Below are 24,189 nucleotides of genomic sequence, written 5' to 3' on the forward strand. Positions count from 1 at the left end.
CAGTAGAAATCCTACACCTGTCCACCCCCTTTATAATATCTTGGCCTTTCCATGCAGCATCCCGGCCATCCTAGTTGCAATAAAGAGTGGGTAGTGCTGTTGGGGGATTGAAAGACATTCTCTCAACCACTGACTGCATGGTGTTGCATTTCTGATGAGTATGAGAAGCTATCATAAATTATAATGCTGACTGTCATTTACTGTGGGTTTCAATAAATGAACTAATTGTAGTTAATGGCTTGTGTTTATCTAAAACAATCTCTCGAGATATTTAGCATTGGTTTTCAAAAGTTCACTTACAGGCAGCTACCCGGGGAATGAATTCTCTAATATGGTGTTGCTTAATTTTAATACGATAGCCCTTCCGGGCACGTCAGTAAGAGGATTTGTAAACCCCACCCAACCTTCTGCAATTAGTTAATACCCAAATTAATAAGGTATAGCCTAAGAGAGCCATGAAAATAAGTGTAAGGAAGGTGTCCCTGCTCTTGTATGCTATCTGTAGTGCCCTTCCTGTGATCTTAAGGAGAAAAGAACAGGGCAAAGAAAGGCAAGGGGTGCGTGTGTTGGAAAAGGGGGGGGAGGTTTGTTTGTGTGTTTGGTTAGTTGGGCTAAGGACTATTTGACAAGGCATGAGGAAATAGTTTATTTCAAAGAGGTAATCGTTAACCAAGCCAAAGTTCAGAGTTTCATTGGGAGTGGGGGGAGAATCAGAGCAATATAATTTCTGTAGCATATTGACAATAAAATAAATACTTTGAACAGCATCAGGTGTCATGAGGTCAACTGAGAAAGCAGAGTGCTGCAGCACCTCCAACTTTTTAGCAGTTCTTGGCTCTGCTGAATTTATCAGGTTTGTCTTGTTATTCGTTTGGATGATTAGGAGACAATTATCAATTACTTCTTTTTAATAGGTTGCTACTAGTTGAAAGTTTTTGCTAATATATTTTTCATATGCCCCCAGCAGTCATTCAAAAATGAAGCTTCACCTGGGGTTCTGAAAGTGACTAGCTTTCCTCCAGTGTTATTAAGGGCTTATTAAGATTTTATTAAGAATTAATACTGTTTTGCAGGTTGAAAGGATATGTATTTATCTCTGGTTAAAGAGAGTAATGCAGTTAACTAAACAGTGCTGAAAAAAACCCTCAAGTGAGTGCGGCTTACAACACCAGCACTTGCAGCCTGTCTTGGCCATGATATAAACTCTTTTCACGTTGCAATTTTTCTTCAGTCTTTCAAACTTGCACTTTTTATACTTGCAGAAGTGGGGACACTTCCTGCACTTCAGAAGACTGGAAAAACTTTGCCCATTACTGGATGTGCAGTGACTCAGCAGCTCTTAACTGGAAAACACTCCTTTTCAAGGCCCAAGTGTGGGACCTTGAAGAAGATAACTCCAGCTGTAGCGATGCGAGGGAGGTTATGGCATTAGTGAAGAAAAACAAGTCCGGGTGAAGGAAAAGCCTTGCAAGCGTAGCAGCGAGGAGCAGCATGCCCCTTTCTCAGGGGGAGGCTGTGGGGGGTTGTACAGGTGCAGGCTCAGGAGCTCCCCTTGAGCAGTCACCAAGGGCAAAGTGCCAGGGACCCAAATGCCTGAAGTTTCCCTTTCAAAGCCAAGAGACTTAAAGGAAGATCTCTTAGAAATGCAGGCGGTCGCTGTCTCAGCAGCGTGACAGGTGCCAGGGTTAGCAGCCCTGGAGCAACTTGTTTATGGTGGAGAAACCCAAGTTTTGTGATTCTGACCATGCCTGAGGCACGCTGTGGGTGAAGGCGCAGGGTCGCTGAGGGGCTGAGCTCCATGGTGGTCCCTGCCCAGCCGCTGCCCACCTCAGGCCTCGCCCGGATGGACAACAGCGGCGGCTCCGCTGCGTGCCGGGAAATGTTTGGGGCCCGCCCTGGGGAGAAACGAAAGCGAAAGGCAGGAAAGGCAGGGGGCCGGGGCCGTGGGGTGGCCATGGCGGGACTGCCGGCGGCCACCTTCCCACTGCTGGTGCGTGGTGACTGGGGCGCGGGCGAGCCGCCAGCTGCCCTGCGCAAGAAGCTGCTCCTCTACTTCCAGAGCCACAAGCGCTCGGGCGGCGGCGAGTGCGAGCTGCACGGGGGGCCCGGCCACCTCCTCGTCTGCTTCGCTCACCCCGACGGTGAGGGTTTGCTCTGAGGGGGCCCGGGGGCGAGCGAGGGGACCGGGAGGTGAGGGGTAGCTCAGGAGCGGTGGCTTTCTGCAGGGTTTTTAGGTACGTGCATGCTCTGAGTTGTGCTGTAGGTTGTACTGTAAGTTGTGGGGCACTGCCCAGAGAGGCTGGGAGTGCCCCGTCCCTGGGGGTGCCTGAGGCCTGGCAGAATGATGTTTGGGCAGCCTGGGCTGCTGGGGTCTAAGGGGGCTTTAAGGTCCCTGCCCACCTGAGCCACTCCATGATTCACCATCTCATATGTACTACAGAGATATATATTGTATAATGCATAATATGGACCCTATAACATGTAATATAGACTATACAATATATGGATTTACATAAATCCGTACGTCTAAATTTAGTGCTTAGTACTATCCTCTAGGTGGTTTCTTGGTTAATGCTTAGTAGCCTGCAAATTAATAAATCCAAGGAATTACAGGTCTGTCAGTTGGACCTTGATGCCAGGGAAAGTCGTGGATCAGATCACCTTGAATGCTATCACATGGCACATACAGGACAACCAGGCGATCAGACACAGTCAGCACAGCTTTACAAAAGGCAGGTCCTGCCTGACCACCCTGGTCTCCTGCTATGATAAGGTGACCCGCTTAGTGGATGACAGAAAGGCTGGGGGTGTCATGGTCTTGGACTTAGCATTTGGTATGGTCTCCCACAGCCTTCTCCTGGAGAAACCAGCCACTCATGGCTTGGATGGATGTAGTGTTTGCTGGTAAAAAAGTGGCTGGATGGCCAGGCCCAAAGAGTTGTTGTGGATGAAGTTAAATTCGTTGGTGGTGTTCCGTAGGGCTTGGTATTGGGGCTGTTTTTGCATAACGTTTTTATCAATAATCTGTATGAAGGGATCGAGTGCCCCCTCGGTAAGGTTGCAGATGACACCAAGCTGGGCAGGAGCGTTGACCTGCTTGAGGGGAGGGAGGCTCTGCAGAGGCACCTGCATAGGCTGGACTGATGGGCCACGTCCAGCTGCACGGCCTTCAACAAGGCTGGGGGCTGGGTGCTGCACTTGGGGCTCATCACCCCATGCAGCGACACAGGTTCAGGAAAGAGTGGCTGGGAAGCTGCCCAGCAGAAAAGGACCTGGGGGAGCTGCTCGGCCGCAGGCAGGACGTGGGCCAGCCGTGTGCCAGGTGGCCTACAAGGCCGATGCCATGCGGGCCTGCATCAGAAACAGCATGGCCAGCAGGACCTGGGAAGGGATAGTCCCTCTGTACTCGGCCCTGGTGGGACTGCACCTTGAGTACTGCGTTAGTTTTGGGCCCCTTGCTACAAGAAAGATATGAAGTTGCTGAAACACATTCAGAGAAGAGCAAGGAAGCTGGTGAAGGGACTGGCAAATGATGTATGTGGAGTGGCAGGGGGTTGTTGTTTCTGGAGAAAAGGAGGCTGAGGGGAGACCACATTGCTCTCCATAACTACTGGAAAGGAGGTTGTAGCAAAGTGGGTTTCAGACTCTTTTCAGGTGACAAGCGACAGGATGCCAGGAAATGGCCTCAAGTTGCCTCAGGCAAAGTTTAGGTTGGATGTCAGGAAGAATTTCGTCACAGAGTGGTTAGGCATTGGCACAAGCTGGGAAGTGGTGGAATCACCATTCCCAGAGGTATTTAAGAGACACGTGGTGCTTTGGACCACAGTTTAGTGATAGACTTGGTAGCACTAGGTGATGGTTGGACTTGATGATCTTGAGGGTCTTTTCCAACTGCAATGATTCTGTGGTTCTATGAATCTTCTATATAGATCCATAGATACACGTTTATTAAATTTGATGCACAGTAATATTCCCTGAATTGTAGTTGGAATAAAAAAAAACTATTAATAGAAGTTAACATATGATTACAGATATATTTTAGAAATATGAAATATAAAACATAAACATGCAGCAGTGTGCCACATTATTTAAAGTGTAAAATTGTATTTTTATTCACATTGTTACTGTTTTATTTGATTTTCCTCAGTGAAGCAACGTGTTCTTGAGAGACAGACTCATGAGCTGGATTTGGGAACACAAGGAAAATTGAAGTTGATTGTCACGGAGCTTGAAACAGCAGTAGCTACCAAAGAGGAAGCATTTGAAGAAAAAATAGTTCACAAACAGGTGAATACAAATTGTTATCCTAACTAGAGTTTTGAAACAATGATGTGAGTGCCAAATCAGTCATTCATAATTTGCTTTAATTTTATTTTAGACTCCAGATGCCATGAGCAACCTTCAAAGAAAAGGTAAAATGTTATCCATCACTTTGTGTGATGATTCTTTGTAAAACAAAAACAATGCTTTTCTTTACAAAGATCTACCGTTCTGTGGGGAGTTGTGCTGAAATGTTCTCTCTGAGTTTGGCAACCTGGCCCAGGCCCTGTGTGTTGTGGTTTAACCTCGCAGGCAGCTGAGCACCACACAGCACTCAAGTCACTCCTCCCCAGTGGCATGGGGAGGAGAATCAGAAACGTAAAAGTGAGGACTTGTGGGTTGAGATACAGTTTAATAAGAAAGGGAACAAAGAAAAGAGGAATAGAAAGAAAAAAGCAAGTGTTAAACAACATTATCGTTCACCACCAGCTGACCAATGCCCAGCTAGTCCTTGAGCAATGCTAGCCCCCCTGCCCAACTCCCTTAGTTTTATTGCTGAGCACAACATCATGTAGTATGGAATGTCCCTTTGGTGCATTTTGGTCAGCTCTCCTGGCTGTGTCCGCCCCAGCTTCTCACACGCCCCGAGCCTCCTCGCTGAGAAGCAAAAAAGCCCTTGACTCAGTGTAAGCACTGCACAGTAACAACTAAAACATCGATGTGTTATCAACATTATTCTCATCCTAAATCCAAAATACAACACCATACCAGCTACTGGGAAGAAAATTAACTCTATCCCAGCCAGAACTGGGGCAGGAATTGTGCTGATATTTATTTCTGAGTTTGGCAACCTGGCTCATGTGATACAAGGAAGCATAACTAGCCAGGCATGTTCACCAAGGATGGAGTTCACCTTGCCAGGCTTAGCCATTTTCACCAGAGGAGCATCTTTAGAGAGGGATTTAGTCCTCATATCCTGCATAACTTCTCTAAAATGAGACATACATATAAGCACCTATATGGAAGGTCTTAATCCCAGACCTGATGTCTTTGCACTCCCTGCAGTTAGGAGGCTTTGTAAAATGGAGCATCTCACCAGTACCTCAGTGAGCTTGGCTAGATCCTCTTTCAGCAATATTCTAGCAAGTTTTATTGCTCTAGAAGCAGTTGTGCTTCTAGAAAACAGTACTGCACATCAAAATACACCTGCACTGGTGAAAAGTAAATGCTTGGCCACCAAGAAAGACGAGTTCATCAGAAAGTTTTTCAGAGCTTATGCTCGTACATTTTGCTTCCTGTTCAAAGCTGCTTTGTATGTTTCTTCTCTTTTCAATGTCAAAGTTGACATCTGCTATTTTTTTTTTTAAGTTATATAACATAAAGGACCTTTAAAGTCGGTATGAGTGTTACAAAAACACTCCAGATGCTGCATTTAATTCTTTGGTTGCATCAGCCTAGTTTTCGTTTTCGACTTTTTTCGCACTTCCTCACACCGGGCCCGGTGGCATGGTTGATTCCTGTCAGTGACCAAATCACAGTAACGTGCACAGAGCTGTGGCTTCTGCAGCTGTGCCTTTTGTTTTCCTCTTGTCAGGGTTATGCTGGTAAGCCTTTGAAGGAGACTATCTTCTGTAAATGTTATGGCTGTGATATCACTTGTTGCTGTACGTCAGGGTCATGAATAAAACCGCCCAGCCAGCAGGGCGCAGCCTCTTGGCGCGTCCGCCAGCTCCAGCCCCATCACCCTGGATTTCTCCCTCTTGCCTGCGGCCTGCTCCCACTGCCAGCACCAAGGACCCCCGAGGGGACCGCAGGGCGAAGATGTCTGCCCCCACAGCGGGTGTAGGGGCAGAAGACTCTGCAGGGCCGGGACTTGTGCTGGGTGAGGCAAGGGAGAAGCTGTAGGGGTTGCTCTGAGGGGTGGGGGCGCTGGGGGCCTGGGGGGGCCTGTGGCAGTGGTGGTGTGGGGCTCTGGTCAGCCCCTGGAGCCATCTGTCAGGCACTGTCCCGGGGTTTAGGATGTTTTTTGGATGCTTTTGAGCATAAGCAAAGCAGCTTTTGTTTGTCGGGACGGTGAGAGGAAAGCTGCCTCCATTTGCATGGGTGGTGGCCCCAGGGGTTCTTGCTGGGTGGAAGCATCTTCTGGTGGGTCCTGCTGAGCCATCTTCGGTTCTTTAGGACCGACTGCTGGAATCGGGAGTGTGTCAGCAACCTGAAGAGCCCCTCTGCCCCCTGTAGGCTCGTGGGGCACCTTTTCTCCCTCAGTTCCTGTTTGCTGTTGCGGATAGCCCTGGCAAACAGAACGGTGGGGTGCACGCCCCGTAACATCAAGCAGCCCCAGAAAGAGCTGCTGAGGCGAATCTGCCCCCCCCTATCATTTCTTCTCTGCAAAATTTTGTTGTGGCTGCACCAGCTGATGCTTTTTTTTTTTTTAATTTCTGTGTGTCGCGTGATGGCTGGTGATCCTTTGACTGTGCAGGCTGGGGCGGGGAATACTTCGGAGGACCTGCAGGAAAAGGATGTTTGGGTGTGCTGTGATGAGCAGCTGTACGTCCCTGCTAAATGCTGTGCCCACAGGTCCTTCAGTGCTGTTGTGCTGTGCTGACAGCGGGGCATGGTGCTCACCGGGAGGCTTTGCATCCAGTCACACAGAGCTGCCTGTAGTGCATGCACACTCACTGAGCTGTGTTGGGGCTTGTTACATCTGCACCTGGGCCAAGAGGGCGATGCAGAACCTGCAGGGTCTCTTACAGCCCTCACCAATGCTTGAGGGGCTGTGGCAAATTACTGCATTAGATTTTAGACTTGCGTCCATCCTGGGGGCACGCAGCAGTGCTTGTGTCAGTGGACTCATTTACTCGTGGATCTTTTTGCTCCACTAAGGAGGCTGCCTGCAGCCCCTCAGATGGTGCAGTGTCTCCGTTGGTATTTCAGTTACCACCACGATGACTGGGTACCCCTGCTACGGTTGGTGGAATTTGCCCGTACTAGCAGTGTCCCCTCTTCCCCACAGTGGTCCCTTTTTTATGTGCAGTGTGGTTTTCTTCTCTGTGATCACCCACCTACTGTGGTGACTCTCCAGGGTTTTCCTGAGTACTCCTGTGAGCAGCTGCAGCGTAGACTTTTTTTTTTTCCCTTTGGGAGCAGATGGAAAAAGCAAAGGCTGCTCACAAGCACTCCACAGCTAGATGTCAGCAGATGCTGAGGACTCTGTTTGCTTGTCTGGTGTACGCATTCATTTGATGCAACCTTCTTCTAAGCTGAACTGCTATTACCTGACCCATATAAAATCGTGGCCTGGGTTAGTCTGGTTATGTTTCATTTACAGCTTCTGTGTATTCTCCATATCCATTCTGGTGTTCGTGTATCCCTGTTAAAATCTGTTCACTCAGATCCCTTTCAGCAGCAACCTTGACCTCCAGTTATGACTGGGGCTAGAGAGAACATCACCTCTAGGCTATTTTAGATCCCAAAATGTCCCAGGGTGCCCTGCAGTATATGTTTGGTTAGACAATATCTCTTCATGGGAAGGAGAGAAAGTAACATATATTTATTCCTGGAAGTGTGAACTGATATGTAATATGGCTTATTTCTCTTTCTGTTAAAAAAGATGTAGAAGTCTTGCAGAAGACGGAGAGTTCTCTTCCAGACAGGGACCTTACTGCAGAAAAGTCTGCAGAGATGTCGTCTTCAGTGGTGCTTGAAAATGTGCAAGGATGCACTGCAAAATACATAAATATGCTGTTGGAGAACATCAGCGGCTTAGCTGTAGATGATGAGTTCATTGTGGAAATGATACCTGAATTAAATGTTGCTGTAGCTACTTTTCTAAAAAATATTGGTAAGTCACTGTGAATTCTGTTAATTATTTCCATGTATGAGTATGGGTAGTAGATTTAAGAGCCTAATTCCTATCCTGTTAGAGATTCAAACAGTTTCAAAAACAAATGTGGGCTGTAGTCTCTCAAGGAAGATGGAAGTTTTATATACAGCTCCATGAAAATGTCTGTGCTCCAAATGTTACAAAGAAAAGACTACGACAATTTCATAAACTGAAACTGGAAGTTTCACTGTTTTTGTCTTACTTTTCAGTCCTTGTCTCAGTTCCAGTGGACAATGAAACAGTGAGAAGTGCTTTGTATAGGGAGAGATGAGTAAGAGTGGACCAGAGACATAGCAGTAATTGATAGCAGAAAGTAATGTGACTTTGTCCATTTCCCCTTTTTTATTGCAACACAGAGTTATTTGGCACCAAAGGCAGTTCTGTTTCACATACCAGGAGAAGTAGACTCAGCTCATTCCCATGCCAGAAAGTGATAGCTGGGACTGATAATGGTTCAGGAAAACACGTTCAGTTAATACTGCTTTTTCTGTCTACAGATACTCAAGAATTCGTCAACAAATGTGAGCAGAACAAAAGATTCAAAAAATTAAACATGACTGCCAGGCGTCTTGAAGTGACCTGCAGCATCAAGGCTGAAAACATACCAGATAACATTTCCACGGACTATATCACAGTTTATTTCGAGAGTGCACGAAGCGGAGGTGGGCCTGTGTCAGACATCCAGCTCCTCCCCGAGGAGAACGCAGCTATCATTACTTTCTGTGATCACAAAGGTAATGGCTGTCTCTGTCTCTTAACTAAGCTGAGAAAGCTGACTCCTGATTTAGTAAATTCCTTTAGCATTAACTAAATGCCAGGTGATTGCTTTTCTTCTGACATTCTGTATTTGTATATGAATATTTTGTACATTAAGTTAATATGTAATTGGCTTGTGGTAATGTGGTTTTAATTCCCTGTCAACCTTATAATTCCTTTTCTTTGTCTGTTCCAACTGGGGAAAAAAAAAGAAGTACTGGGACAATGAGTTTTATTTTTGACTGAACGTAAGGTACGTTTCGTAGTAATAACTTGAGTTGCCCTGCTCTGTTCTGGGATTTCCTTAGAAAATGAAAGCCAGGCACAGCTATACAGGAAAATAAAGGCATAAGCATATTTACTACATTACTTGGAGCCACACTTAGAGAGTGGTTGGGAAATTAGAAAGACATAAAAACAGCTTCTTCTAATGCAAAGAACCCATGAGTTATTTTATTTAACTTTTAGATCTCAAGACTGTTTTGGAAAAGCAGCATTTACTTGAACAGACGCCAATTTCTGTGCATCCATATTACCACTCCCTGGGAACAGCTCTGTATGGAGAAGAAAGACCAGTTATCAAGATGCCAGACCCTGTTGTGGTACCACTAGATCCCTATGTCTGGCAATTTTTACAACGGCAAGATAGACTGATACAAGACATAAACCAGGAAATGGCAATTTGCCATTGTTGTATAAACTGGCCCCAGACAGATTGCGTGAACCCGGAAATTATGTTGTGTCCATCATCATCTATGTCTGAGCAGAAGAAGCTAATGGTTAAGTTGATTAAGACATGGAAGCAAGATGCTACCACTGAATTCTCACGTATCATGTCACATTACACAGCTATAAAGTGTAAAGTAAATTCAGTGGACTGGAAAGAATTGAAACACAAATTGGTGGAAGGCAGCGTTTTGATCAAAACTGATATTTCTGATGAGATGGTGGTGATAGCAGGCACCAGAGCAGCAGTGGACAGTGCAGAGAAAGAAGTGAGAAAAAGCATGGAAAAAGCAATGAAGGAAAGTGAAAGGAAAAAACGAAGTATAGAAATTTCTGTGTCGGTGATCCCAGGGAAATACGCACTTTTGCGCAATGCTGGGCTGGAAAAGAATATTCACAAAGAATATCCGCACTTAAAGATCTTCTATGATGACACAAAAAAAACTGTTCAGTTGTGTGGATTACCTGCAGAAGTATATAAAATCAAAGCTGACTTACTGGAAAGGGTGTTGAATATGCCATGCACATCAATTAACATCGACCGCTATGTCTTCTTGTATCTACAGCGTGAAAATAATAAAGCAATGTCAGAGACATTATTTACTGTGAAAAATATTAATGCTTTTTATGAGCTTGAAGATGATGCTGTGGTGCTATATGGGGATTCTCCTAAAGATCTTTTAGAAGCAGAAAAGCAAATAAAGACAGGCTTAGCATATAAAAGCATTGACATGGAAGACCATGCAGTCATGAAAAAGAAGGAGTGGAGTCGTCTTCTTGCCTTCTTGCGTAAGAAGTACAATTCTTCCCAGGAAACTCTAGTCATTGATGAACCTGTTGGAAAAGAAAATAAAGTGATTATTATTGGCTTTTCTGAGACCGTAGAAAAAGTCTATCAGAATCTTTATGATTTTATAGATAGAAACACACACGTGGAAAAAGTAATCCCAACTAAGTCACTGGCTGTACTGCAGTTTGTAGAGAAGGAAAAATCTGGTGTTTATCAAGAACTGGGAAAAAAAGGTGTGACAGTGCACTTTCACAGCGCGACACTGTGTATTTCCCTGAGTGGACCAAAAGGAGAAGTGCCAAAAGCAGCCACCCTATTTGAAAAAATTCTCTCATCCCTCTACTGGAAGGATGTGCCAATTGATAAACCAGGAGCCAAAGAGTTCTTTACTGAGAGGGAAGATTCATTCATTTTAGAGGCAAAGCAGAAATTTAACTGTTTGATTACTCTGAAAGAAAAAGAACATCAACAAGAGAGTGAAAAAGTTGATGATGATAAAGAGGAGAGAAAGCTCCACTACAAGCAAACCCTGCCAGATGGAGTTGAAGTAGCAGTGTATAAAGGTAACTTGTGCAATTACCCAGTTGATGTTGTGGTGAATGCATCAAACGAAGACTTGAAACACATCAGTGGCCTTGCTGAGGCGCTGCTACAAGCGGCTGGTCCAGAGCTGCAAATGGAGTATGACGAGCTGGTGAGGAAGAATGAGGGATTGCAGCCTGGGTGTGCGGTTATCACAGGTGCTGGCAAACTCCCCTGCAAAAACATCATTCATGCTGTTGTGTGCAGGTGGAGGACGGACGAAGCAGGAAAGTGCACGCATTTGTTGAAAGAAGCGGTCAAAAAGAGCCTAGAACTAGCTGAAACGTATAATCATCGTTCTATAGCTTTCCCTTCTGTAAGTGGAGGGATCCTTGGCTTCCCGCTGCAGATGTCTGCAAATTCAATTGTGTCATCCATCAAGGAAACCTTGGAAGAAGCCAGGGGGAAAAGCAGCTTGAAGGAGATTCATCTTGTGGATATCACAGAGGATAAGGTACAGGTTCTGAGTATGATTGTAAAAAAAGTATTTACAACTAAGTCATCCTCCTTGTTCGTGCTGCCAACACAGTCTACAAGTCCTAGACTGCCGGAAGGCCAGAAGGAGAAGGGAAAAGAGGCTCTTCAGGAGGCTAGAGACAATGAGCAGGTGGTCACAACAAACGAAGGACTGCTCATTAGAGTGGAGAAGAAAAACATTAAGGACGCCACGGTAGGTCTTTAATTTTCCACTTCTCTAACTTCATGTGAAGATTTTCTTGAAATGTTAGTAGAAGAGGAAGTACATTAGGCTATATTGTTTTACACAATAATTGCTATGTAGAGAAACAGAGACCACATGCCTGCCAAATGAGGAATCGAGATTGCAGAATTGACAGGTTTCAGACTCCGAAGCCATTTCTAGAGGGCAGCCATGAATTTCAGAATGTTAAGTTCCTAGCCAGGTTTTATTTGTTCTCCAGATATAGGATCAACATGTAAAACAGATGATTGATTTTTTCCTAAAAGGGAAATACTATAATACTTTCTTGGAGTATTTATGTGACCTGTAGCTAGCTAGGCTAGATATTAAGGGAAATCAGAAAAGCAGTCCCATAGAAGAGTCCATGCTTAGCTTGTTTGCCAAAGTCTAGACTTTTTTTTTCTTTCCAATATTGGTTGCTTCCCCTGTCATTTTGGTGTCTGTAAAAGCCTGTTCCAACAGAAGAGCAATACTAGATGTAAAAAAAAATCTCAATGTGACATAAATTTTAAATAACTTGTAAATAAAACACCTCCAGTGGAACTGCAAAGCAAACAACAGACTTTGGAGATCTGTCTATTTTACTTCACGAAGGCACAGCAACCTTCTTTCACCTTTTTTATGTGTGTGAGATGCTGCTTTTCTGACCAGGACTATACAATCCCACTTCAGTGAAAGGAAGGAAAGATGCATTAAAGTTTATATGTTACATGTGCTTTATACGATACGTACATCTTGTGGAGATGCTGCAGAAGGAGCAGTGCAGCCGCAGTTCATCAACAAGGAAATGTCAGAAAGACTTGGCTCTGGGGAGAGGGGATAAGGCAGAGTGCAGGGGTTGGGTTTGTTTCACCTTCCCTGACACAGGCATCTGCTCGAGATGAGGTGAGTCACAGCCTAACCTCTGCTCAGCGTTTGGCTTGGCATTTACTGGCAATGGACGACCTGATCTCTCCTGGTTATAGATATTTTTGTTGTGATTTTGTTGCAGACGGATGTTATCGTCAACAGCGTTGGCACAGATTTGCAGTTTGGTGTAGGGCCTCTTTGCAAAGCCTTGCTGGAAAAGGCTGGACCAAAACTCCATGCAGAGTTTGACAAGAAAATACAAGGACATACATCTGGGCAAGTGAATGTGCTCTGCACCAGTGGATATGCTCTGGCTTGCAAGTTTGTGCTTCATGCTGTACTTCCTGGGTGGGACAGAGGAAAAGGAAAGTCTCTGAAGGTACAGTTTAATTATTTTTACAATATTTGATTCAGAAAACAGATTCACTTGGCACCCCATCCTGAAGTTTCAGTATTTAAAAGTTATTTTAGGCAAACTGACTCCATTTACTTCCTTTTCAGTGAACCTAAAGATGCCCTAATGGACTAAAAACATTTTCTTACACCAGCATAGTCTCTAAAGATCTAATAACACATGAAACAAGTTTGTTTTTTTTCCTAAAAAATAAAAAAAAATTGGTCTTTGCTGTGTTTTACAGATCCTAGAAGACATAATCAATTACTGCTTGAGGAAAACTGAAGAACTTGGACTGAATTCAGTTGCTTTCCCAGCTATTGGAACTGGAGGATTTGGATTTCCTAAAACGATTGTTTCTAAGTTAATGTTTAATGAGGTATTCAAGTTCAGTAGCAGTCACACTCTGAAGACACTGCAGGAAGTTCATTTTGTCTTGCACCCAGATGATACGGATAACATTCAGGTAGGTCTTCTCAGGGCAAAGCCATCTGTGTTACACACTGTTCTAGTCCAACCTTAACAATGTATTTTAGTTATATATTGCTTTCTTAAGGTAATAACTTAGCACTTTCTTACTACTCTGGGCCAATGAAAAGGGGATGGCACTCCAGTGTCTCATTCTGCATCTCTGAACTGTAAACTCTCAGCAAGCACAAGCTGCAGATAAAATTTGCCTCACTGTTGGCGCTGTAAACACCTGAAGATGCTCACTAATCTCTTCACGGAGCAATTGCCAGTTCTGGCAATGCAAAGACCGTATCTGTTTTCACGCTGTCCACACTGAGGCTTCCACTATTGCTAATGATACCTAACAATTAATAATAAGAGTAGTGTTTACTACTGTAAAATGCAACAAGAGATACGTGACTGTTAATTTTAATTTTAGAAATATTTGGTATATAAACCCTGAAATACTATCTTTAGTACCTTTTTTTCTCTTCCTAGGCTTTTACCAGAGAACTAGAACATAGGGCAACTGAGAACTGCAGTAATGCAGCACCACAGCCAAGTAAGTTTTGTAGGGACAGAAGGTGGGACACAGGGGAGAATGTAAATACTGCAAAGTGTTTTTATTCTTACTAGGAAACAGACAAAATGTCATCAGAAGTAGAGTGTTTTTTTCCTCCTAATGGACCATCATTCTTAAATTCTAATTGTTAAAATATTGAAGAGGAATTTATTTTGTTGAGGGCACGCTTATCCCTTAGTGAGACCAGTCTTTTTACATGGAAGAGGATATCCTGGTAGAAGAACCAATAATACTCCAACTCAAAGGGTATGAGAACTTGGCATCACATTGCTAAGTAAGCCATAAATAACATGTATTTCTGTACCTTTTTTCTCCTGTATAGGGATAATACAGAATGGATAATTTCCTTTCTGTTCATTAATTGACAGTAGCATGACACAGTAGCAAAATCATAGGAGTGAACTGCATCAACACCAGACAATTATTCTTAAGAATATATAACTCTTTTTTTTCTCGCTTACTGGGAATATCAGAGAGATAATGTTAAGAGTGTGCAGATAAAATATGAATTGGATAAGTTCAGACTAGAAATAAGGAATGGTATTCTTTCTGTAAGGGTAAAGATGAAATAATGTAGAAAAGTGGTGTGGTAGGATCTCCACTGCTGGTAATGCTTAAGTTGGATGCTCTGTGTCATTTAGGAGTTCATGCAGGAAAGTCTCTTACAGAGCTGGTCTGATCAGATAACCCCAACAGTCCTTTCTGAATTGATATTGCATGAACTTACAGGAATCAAACTGGTTTTGCTATCACAGTATTTAAATGGGAAGCATACTGCACCTTCCTGCTTTCAGAAATGGAATAAAGAGAAGTAGGCAGTAAACTCCTCAAAAGGATAAGTTAAAGTTTCCATAAATGAATGAGAATAACACCCCAAACTAGAATTGAAATGTTTTAAGATTTTCTTCTTTTCCTTGCAGGTTTCATTAAGTCTGTTTCAACTGAAGAATTGGGAGTTTATGAAATGCAGATTGGTCCCATTATGCTCCAAGTAAATAGTGGAGATATTACAAAGGAGGACACAGAGGTTATTGTAAATATATCAAATCCGACATTTGATGCCACATCAGGTATTGCACTGAATATGTATTTATTTAGTGGTTAAATTTGTGGTAGCTTTTAGGAGGGGGAAAGGGAAATAATTGTCCATATATGAAACATTTCTGAAGTATTTTTCAGATGTGAAATAGAAAGTGGTGATTTGTCAGGAAATAGATAGTAAAATGTTTTAGCATATTCTGAATATTCCATGTAAATTCCAAACTACACAGAAGAGGTATGTGGAGATTTTTCTAGTTAAAACTAAAAATGGTTAAAAAAGAGATTATTGAGATCAGATATAATTCTGTAAAAATGCTCTTGTTCTAATATGTTTCATTATAAGCCAAAGCTCTGCTTTAGTAAATCCACTTGTAAAAAGCAGAAGATTCTTTGGTGACATTGTGAATTGTGAGAATGAAGGACACCAAATGATACAATTCAAAGCAATTGGAGGGTTTGGTGAAGGGCATACTGTTGTCTGGTAGAACAATGAAACGAGTCATTTTTAATGATTTCTTATTAATAATGAAGGCAGTGTTCTCTTTGCATTCAGTACAGTGTGTCATAGAGGGAATTCAGAGGAACTGACAAGCTTTTATACTTTGGTAGATCTTGAACTGTGAGAATTTGGGGGGGTTCATAGAATACAGAATTTGGCTAGAGTTTTGAGTAGAATTAGCTCAGTTAATTAATGTGTATGTTTTTTTTTTTTTTGGTATAATTTAAGGGGTTTTCAAAGCGGTTATGGATGCTGCTGGTTCCCAGGTGAAAGAAGAATGTGCTCAGTGTGGTATGTTAAATGCGTTTTTAAATTAAATTTGTATATTCTCTCCAAAGACTTAATGTTGTTGTTATAATTCTATACTGATAACATAATTATTTTGTCTTACAAAGATAAGTTTGCATTTCTAGGAATTGTCAAAAGTCCTGTTGCCCTTACACATACTTTGAGAATTTCTGTTTTCACAACTAAACAGAAGTTCAATACAGTTTTCTGATGCTAATAAATGCTTGGAAAAGAACACAATGTAAGTTTTTGTCCTCTTAAATTACTTGGGCATGTTCCTCACTTAAGAACAGAAAAAGCCCCCTTGACAAGCAGGTGCAGGACTTGCTCTTTAAGAGTTAATAGCAAATCTGGTTTTATATTCATAAATACACAGTTACTTTTAATTGAAATAATGATCGCAAAACTGTGTTCTGCTTGCAAAAACAAAATGTTCCTGTTGCGAGTCCAGAAGATAACTTTCAGGATGGAGTTTCTTGGATATTTTTCCCCACTTTTGACTCTGCAGACTCTCCCTGTTCGTCAGTCTGATCTCAGTACATGCAGAGCATCTTACAGTCAGTCATTGCCTTTGTGACCAGTGAAGTGGTACGTAACTCGGTGTTCATGGGTCCATTCATCCTCATAATAAGATGCCATTTGTAGGTTTTCATAACCAAATTTATCGCTCTCAAAAACACAAAAGTCTTTTAAAGATTCCATACCATGACTCTTAAATCAGTTGGTCATTATTTTCATGACAGTATTTTAAACATTCAGCTCTTCTGCGGAATAACAGTTTGAGCTTTCAAGGAATAAGTGACACAAGAAAAAGTTCCACCTATAAATGAACTGTGCACATTTCCATTGGTATGCTTTTAAATAAAAGTAAGCTGTATTTAAATTGAACGTGAATTGTTAAGTCATACTTAATAGAAAACTACTTTGTAAGAAAGAACCCAGGATATTGCAGTCAAACAGAAAACACACAATCACTTGAATTACTGTCTGAAGAAAATCTGAAAACAGAGTATTTACAGAGAAAACTTGAAGCAACTAAAACCAGGATAATAAAGCACGCAGTGGATTTCTTTCTACTTTTTCCACTCCTAGTATTTATTACTGCACTGTACACTAGCATCAGCATAAACAGTTGTCTTATCAGAAAATAGCCTTTGAAAATGTTGTGTCTCCTTCTTTATCTTCTCTCATCCAGCTGGGCAGGTTCAAAATGGTTTTATTACTACAAATTCTGGCAAACTGTCGTGCAGTAAAATCATCCACTTGATTCACAATAACAACGTGAAGAATCAGGTCTCCAAAGTGCTTAATGAGTGTGAGCTAAGGATGTACACATCTGTTGCCTTCCCAGCAATCGGAACAGGTTTGTATTTTCTTGAGAAACTGATCAGGGCTGTGTTGGGGGATATTTCAGAAATGGGATGAAATTAACACCTCTGATAGAGGTGTTATGTAGGCTTTTACAAGACTTTTACAACTGTGTAAACTGTTATTTTGTGAAAGTTCATTGTGGTCAGTTCAAACTTCACCAGCACATTTAAAAACTGCTGCTTTTTTAAAAAAATGAACACGCAAAGAAAAGATACTGCTTCAGAAAAGACATTCTGCCCCCCAAAGAGACTGTGTGCCTCAGCTGGCTACCTTCCTCAAACTTCCCATAGAGATTTGGGATTTCAGCCCCACAGAAGGTCTGGGGCTGGTGGTTGTATATGAAGAGAGATGGAGTTCTGAGACCAGAACCCTCCCTGTCCGACTACAGAAACAGTGAGTTGGGTGCAGAATACCTGCAGGCTCTCTTTCAGCCTACCTACTCCACCAGAGGGCTAAAGGCAGGCTAGCTTATTGGCCTCATGCTTGTGGTTAGTTTAGGAAGCAGGCCTTGAAGAAAGTAGGGTGTCTTTCTCAGCCCAAAGTTTCTCTTGACTGGAAAAAGAAATTTTGACTTGTTCTTTGCTCAGTGTTCTAGTGTAGGGTAGGAGTTTGGTCTGTGGGTCAGTGTTTGGACTCCACAGTAATGGTTACAGCAGGTCCCCTGGCCTTCCAACATCATTTGTGTGCTGGTGCCACAGCGGATCTCCAAGGAATGTTGTGGCTGAAATTTGCAAGGATCCCAGCAATGTTTCAGGGTAAGCTTTAGGTTGCATTTCAGGTTTGGTGTATGGGAGTGAGAGGGAAAGTTTCAAGCTTTATGTTCCCATTTCTACATTGAAATAGGCTGCAGGCTTGTGCCAAAATCCTCCACTGAATTTAATATGGCTTGGCTTTGGTACCCAGTTTAAAGATGCAGACAGAGACAGTGATGAAGGAGATGAAGGTGGGGCTTAGAAATCTAGGGGATACTAGGGCTGAAGTGCTCATTGAAGCTTCAGAGTAAACTGAGGGAGAGTCCAAGAATGTCTTCCCAAGTGTGCGATGGGTGTCAGCTCTTGGAGCTCCCAGACTTAGATGTAATGCTGAGGTCAGGCACTGGGCTTTAGTCAGAAAGCATGGTGGGAGAGCAGTGACACCGATCTGTGTGAGCTGGGGATGTGATCTGTTTTCTGAGTGCTGCCTTGATTTAAATATCGCTCACTGTCTGACATGTGTCTTTTATTTTTGTTTAGGTCAGGCAGGACAGAGTCCAGCCAAGGTAGCTGATGAGATGTTGGATGCTATAGTGGAATTTGCAACCAAAAGAACAGTACAGCACTTGAAAGAAATTAAAATAGTCATCTTCCAGACAAATATGCTCAAGGACTTTTATGAAAGCATGAAGAAAAGAGAAGATTCAAGTTCATCCACGCCAGAATCACTGATCTCTTTGTTAAAATGTAAGTAGGTGGGTTTTCCATGTGCCTGGGCTCACAAAACTAAAGATATTTTAAATGAAACTAATAATTAACATATATTTCTTTGCAGCATTTTTCTGGGGCAGAAAAACATCTGTTGAGAAGAAAAAGCCCTTGGTTTTGGAGAATAAAGTTGACATCGTTACATTTCAAATTTGTGGAGAAAGCCAAGAAGATGTGAATGCAACTGAGTCTTGGATAATAAAATTAATTTTAAAGGAGCAATTTGAAAACTGTATTTCAGATGAGCTAATCGAAAGTTTTACTGATCAACAAGTTGAGGCTTTGACAGATCTCCAGAGAAGAAAACATGTTACCATTCAGCTTGAGAAGAATTGTTCTCCCCCTTGCATTAAAATTTCTGGTCTTAGCAGGGATGTCTTTGCTGTTTCTGTGGAAATTCAGAAAATGATCAAAAAGATAAAGGATACTCAAGAAGAACAGTCCAAGTCAGAACTTGTTTATAATCTAGTAGAATGGAGGTATCAAAGAAACAATGATAAATATGTTGCTTTTGATAAACTGACAAATATGCAGCTGGAGGATGCCAAAATAGCTAAAAAAACACATCTTACTGTCAAAATTATCAAGAAGAACTATGTGGTGGATCTGAATACTCTACAGGCTAGTGATGACCAAGGAAATACTATAAACATTCAACGTGTGCCAAAGAATGAAGGTAACTTACAGCTTTGTTGATCAGGAAAACCTTTAATAGAGATTATTGAATGATAATTCTGATAATTACAAATGTAGGTATTCCAAAGAAGTAGGCTACTCCCTATTTATTTATTTATTCAGTTATTATTTATTTATTTTGCTGGGCATGCCATAGCCAGCAGTTCTATTTTCGTAATTCGTAGGGGTACGTATGATCCAAATCAGAACTTTTATTTTAAATACAAAAATTATCCACATGTATGTGACTGGTGAGCATAGTTTTCATGCTAAAGTTTGACAAAGGAGGTAGAGCGTGAAGAATTAGTGTAATTCTTTTATGGTTCTCAAACTTGTTCTAGTTATGTATTGGTATAGGGATAATTAGACTAGAAAAATATAATCTTAATGGTACCAATGATATACTGAAGAGAGAAAACATTTTTGGAATGAAGTATTGCATAATGTACTGCCCTCTCAGCTCCTTGCAAGCAATCGAGTTTGTAAGACACCTACTAAACCAAGCTACGTATTTCTGATAATAATTCAAGTCCTGTTTTGCAGATGCGCAGGCAATAGAGCTCCCTTCAAAGTGGGAAGATATGAAAGATGAACGGGTCAAACTCGTTACCCTCAAGCCATCGTGTCAGGAATATGTGGATGTTCAGACCAGGTTTCAGAGAACCTGTCACAACCTTGTCATAGAGAAGGTGAAATCCTTTGGGGGAAAAAAAAAAGTGAACTTTGGGGCTAAAAACATCTATATGCTTTCTAAATGTCTGTTTGTAAAGTGTCTGCAACCTAAACCACCTTCCATGTCAGTCTCCTCGACACTGTACAGTGTGGATATAAATCAAATGAAATTTCCTAAGAGTTGCACAGCCATTTCTGCCTCCTCTTCTGCAGTTCATGTCATTGCCAGAAGTTGACAAGATTTAATCACCAAATGCAGAACATATGCCTGTCAATCTGTAGGGTGGGAATCTGTCCTGTGGGAGATCTGGGAAACATTTGGGGCTGCAGAGAGGTCATTCTTCAGGTCTTCTTCCTAATGGGAGAGCCTGCTGCCCAGTTAGCTCTCTGCAGCACTGTCCTTGCAGGCTGGTCATAAAGTTTTTCACTATTTTACTGCTGGAGGAATAGACTTCTTCTCTGTCGGTCCCAGACAGAGCCTTTCAAGCTAGGGTGCTGGTTTAAACTGAAGTGTTTTTCATCAGTACAGATGACTAGGATGTATAGGATGCATCTCACATCAAAGCCCTGTTTCCTCTCGTGGAGGTAAAGCATCCTATTCTAAAAATACCAGTGCACATCTACCATACATAACAAATGTATGCCAAAAATTACCAAGCTCAAAGCCCTTCTGTAAGCTACTTCCCTTTCTTCTTTCCAGGCTCATATATTCAGTCCCCTAACCCAAATGGCACTAAGGGGGTGTAGTGAAAATTACTGTTGTACTTTCAGTTTGGTTTGCTTTTACTGTTTTGCTGTCATGATAAATATTGATCCCTACTAGCAAAAATATAGCTCTTTTTTTTTTTTTTTTTTTTTTTTTTTGGAACTTTGCAGATTGAAAGAATACAAAATCCCTTCCTCTGGCAGAGCTACCAAATCAAAAAAAAATCTCTGTGTTTGAAGAACAAAAAGGAAGATAATGAGAAGTTGCTGTTCCATGGGACAGCTGTATCCTCATTGAGCACAATCAACTACAATGGATTTAATCGTGGTTTTGCTGGATTGAATGGTGAGTCATTATCCAAAGCAGTTAATTTCCTAAATTTGTATGCAGTGCTAGTTATAGTGCTGTCAGCATGACATGAAAACTAAATAAAGTTGGAGAGCAAAATAAACACCAGAGCACAGTCTGCATGGACAGAGGAAATAACCTGTTCAATTAACCCCTTGTTTGTGAATTTCACTGTTTACAGGGTATCAGAGAAGACTTTCCCATGCTGAAATCAACCCTAGGCAGCTTTTGAGAAATCTTTTGTATTATCTACCTGCAGAGAGGAATGGGGACTGTTGTCTTGCATCCTTGGATAAGATACCAACTAGCTGCTGGTATCTCCTTTCATCTTAGACAAATCCAGCTAGCAAAGTAGAGGTGCAGATACTTCTGTTGCTTCCAAAGATGACAGCACAAGCAGTCGGAAGATCATATTCCCCTACCTTTTCTATGCAAATTAAATCAATTGAAATTAATGAATTAATTAGTCCCCTTTAATAGTTGCTCGGGGCAGCTATTAAACCTTTAGCTGAAAGACTGTCTGCATCAGTTTAAAGATTGTCTTGTCCAGTTCCTCTAGTACAGTCATGTAATGTTTCTAATCTGGTGGCATTCAAAGATGAAGGATGGGACCCAAGGAAGTGGAACTTGGCCTACAAGGTGCCAGTTGCTCTTAAAGGTTCTGCAACCTTACTTCCAAAGTCCTTACTTTTTGTTTGTAATGCTTTCTGCCTTAAGACATTAGGAGAAACTAGTTAGAAAGCCATAAGACTAGACTTTCAGCCTAAGAGATACCTAGGGCTGACTTGATCTTGAGAGACCTGGACAGCTTAACTCAGATCTGATGGACTCAGACCAGGCTGAAGTGTTAAAAAGTAGCTATTCTCTGTCTGGATCCTTTACGCTGAAATTTTCTTGAGAAAATGAAGCCTGACATGCACACAATGAATGACAGAAATAGCTGCCACCATTTCTTTTCAAAACACAACCAGAGGAAACACAGTTTTGTTTTCCTGCTTTTTAGTGCCAGGAACTTAGATTAACTCAGGATGTGAGACCTAGATTCATGTCCTCCCTCTGCCTGCAAGTATTGACATTTACCTCTCCATCTCAGCCATGACCTGCAATAGGAAAGGCATGCTTTCCTTCTTCTGTCAGACTGGGTAGCCATCTAAAATTACCAAAGATTAGAGCACCCAGATAGGACGGACCTACCTGGCTTAAACAGCTTTCTATCAATGTCAGGAAAAATGAAATCCAGATCAGACAAAGCAACATGATTCCTCTCACTTCCTGCTGTGAAGTGTAACTAGAAAACCGTAATTACAATTATGTAGTCACTTTAAATTGAAAAGACTCTGAAGAATTGTGATTTGGTTAGCTTGTACTAGGCTAAACAGACAGAAGAACTCTTCTACCCTTAGGAAAGGGCAGTGAAAACCTGGTTATTGATAGCTCTGTTGATATTTACCTGATATCTAAGGGGCTTCATGTTTGATTCTGATAAAAAGGATTATTACTAGACCTGTGTTGGTAAACTGTAGCCAATGTATAACTTCTACAGAGTAAAAAAAAAAAAAAAATAGGGGAGAAATAGGAATATTTCTTATTATTCTTATAGGAATAAGAATACTAACTGTGTTTGAAAATGTCTTTTCAAACAGCTGCAAGCATTGGGAATGGAACCTACTTTGCTGTTGATGCAAGTTACTCTGCTCAGGATACTTATTCAAGACCAGATACGAATGGCAGAAAATACATGTACCAGGCTCGTGTCCTCACTGGAGAATATTGTGTTGGGAGTGGAGGACTAATCATTCCACCACCAAAAAGTTCAGCAGATCCTACCAACCTCTATGACAGCGTGGTTGATAACATCAATTCACCAAAGATGTTTGTCATATTTAATGACATTCAGGCATATCCAGAATACCTTATTACTTTCAGGAGATAGAATATTCTTAATAGTCTGGAATATTGTGGTGCCTTTTATGTGTAGAAAGTAACAGGGCCATTCTTGATTGTTCTCTACACTTAGTTTTTTTGAAATGTTTGTTAATCTATCCATGTGTTTAAGTAAGTCTTCAAATGATCAGTGCAATGAGGCCAGGGCAAGCAAATATTTTAGAATGCACTATTTCAGTACTCACGTTTGAAATTCAGTTCTGCAGAGATGTAGGCAAGAGCTGTGACACCAGCCTGAACTTCTTCCGAGGCAAGGCAGATGGGAACTGGTGGGAAAGGCAGCTGCTCTGCCTCACCGATGGCCTGAAGTAGGTGATGCATCTACACAGACCCTCACTTCTGCTATTCACCAGAAAGCACCAAGTGGCTGCCTGTGAAGATTTATTGAAAACTCTTGGTGTCAGTGGGAATAACCTTGTCCTCCAGCAGAATTTTCAGTCATTCTTGGGGATGCACTGACCGTGGGTGCTAAAAGTCATGAAAACAAAAATCCAAGGTGGAACTCTGAATTTGCACTCATTGTTTCACTGCTGCCTTATCTTGTCATGGCATACTTTGTGATTCCCTAGATAGAACTTCCTGAATTCATACCTGTTTCTTAGCGGCATTATGGACATTACGTATTCTCTGCATTACGTACAACCACGTACAAAGTCATTGCTCCTGGAATCTTCGAGGTAGTAAAGAGAGACTGTAATTTCTTTGGGACAGTATTGCACCATTAACCCCACTGTAGAACTCTGCACTTTCACCTGTAGGGACGTACTACTTAGTTACCCTGCCCAAACTGTAGGGAAATTTTTAAAGCTTTGTAAAGCAAGTAAGTAGGGATCTTTGCACACCTGAACTCTTCGCAACCTGCACTTTTCCAGCTCTAACCTTACAGCTGCCAACCACCCCCCTTGCATACGCGGTTTTAATAAAGGTAGATACAAATAGCTGATGTGGCGGGTCGTGCTTTACATGAGGGAACGCGCTTCGGGTAGAAGTGCTGCGTTACTTTGGAATATGTTGATGGTATATATATAGCGGTGCTATACTTAGTAAGAAGCTTAAGAAGCTTAAAAGAGAAATTTTCGGGAATTTGCGTGACAGACCCGAGCACTGCCCCCCCCGTCCCAACCCCTCCACCACAGCCCTGAGGCGGCCGCCGCCGCCCAATCACACCCCGCCTCCCGCCTCCGCCCCGCCCTCCCGGCCGCTCGGCGCTCT

General features: G+C 42.2%; 1 protein-coding gene across 1 annotated transcript; it reads left to right on the forward strand.

Annotated features, from left to right (window-relative positions):
- Positions 1–1,954: 1,954 nt before the first annotated feature.
- LOC309879332 (protein mono-ADP-ribosyltransferase PARP14-like) lies at positions 1,955–23,909 on the forward strand (the record flags this gene model as incomplete). Its single annotated transcript, XM_082762919.1, has 17 exons — positions 1,955–2,141; positions 4,148–4,287; positions 4,379–4,412; positions 7,871–8,101; positions 8,641–8,877; positions 9,368–11,667; positions 12,689–12,925; positions 13,185–13,406; positions 13,889–13,952; positions 14,894–15,043; positions 15,742–15,804; positions 16,997–17,164; positions 18,405–18,611; positions 18,700–19,308; positions 19,851–19,996; positions 20,856–21,030; positions 22,677–23,909. The coding sequence occupies 17 exons, from the start codon at positions 1,955–1,957 to the stop codon at positions 22,964–22,966; spliced, it is 5,460 nt and encodes a 1,819-aa protein (XP_082619045.1). The 3' UTR covers positions 22,967–23,909.
- Between the last annotated feature and the right edge of the window lie 280 nt (positions 23,910–24,189).

This window comes from Aythya marila (genome assembly GCF_965140915.1).
Source record: "Aythya marila genome assembly, chromosome: 6".
Taxonomy (NCBI): domain Eukaryota; kingdom Metazoa; phylum Chordata; class Aves; order Anseriformes; family Anatidae; genus Aythya; species Aythya marila.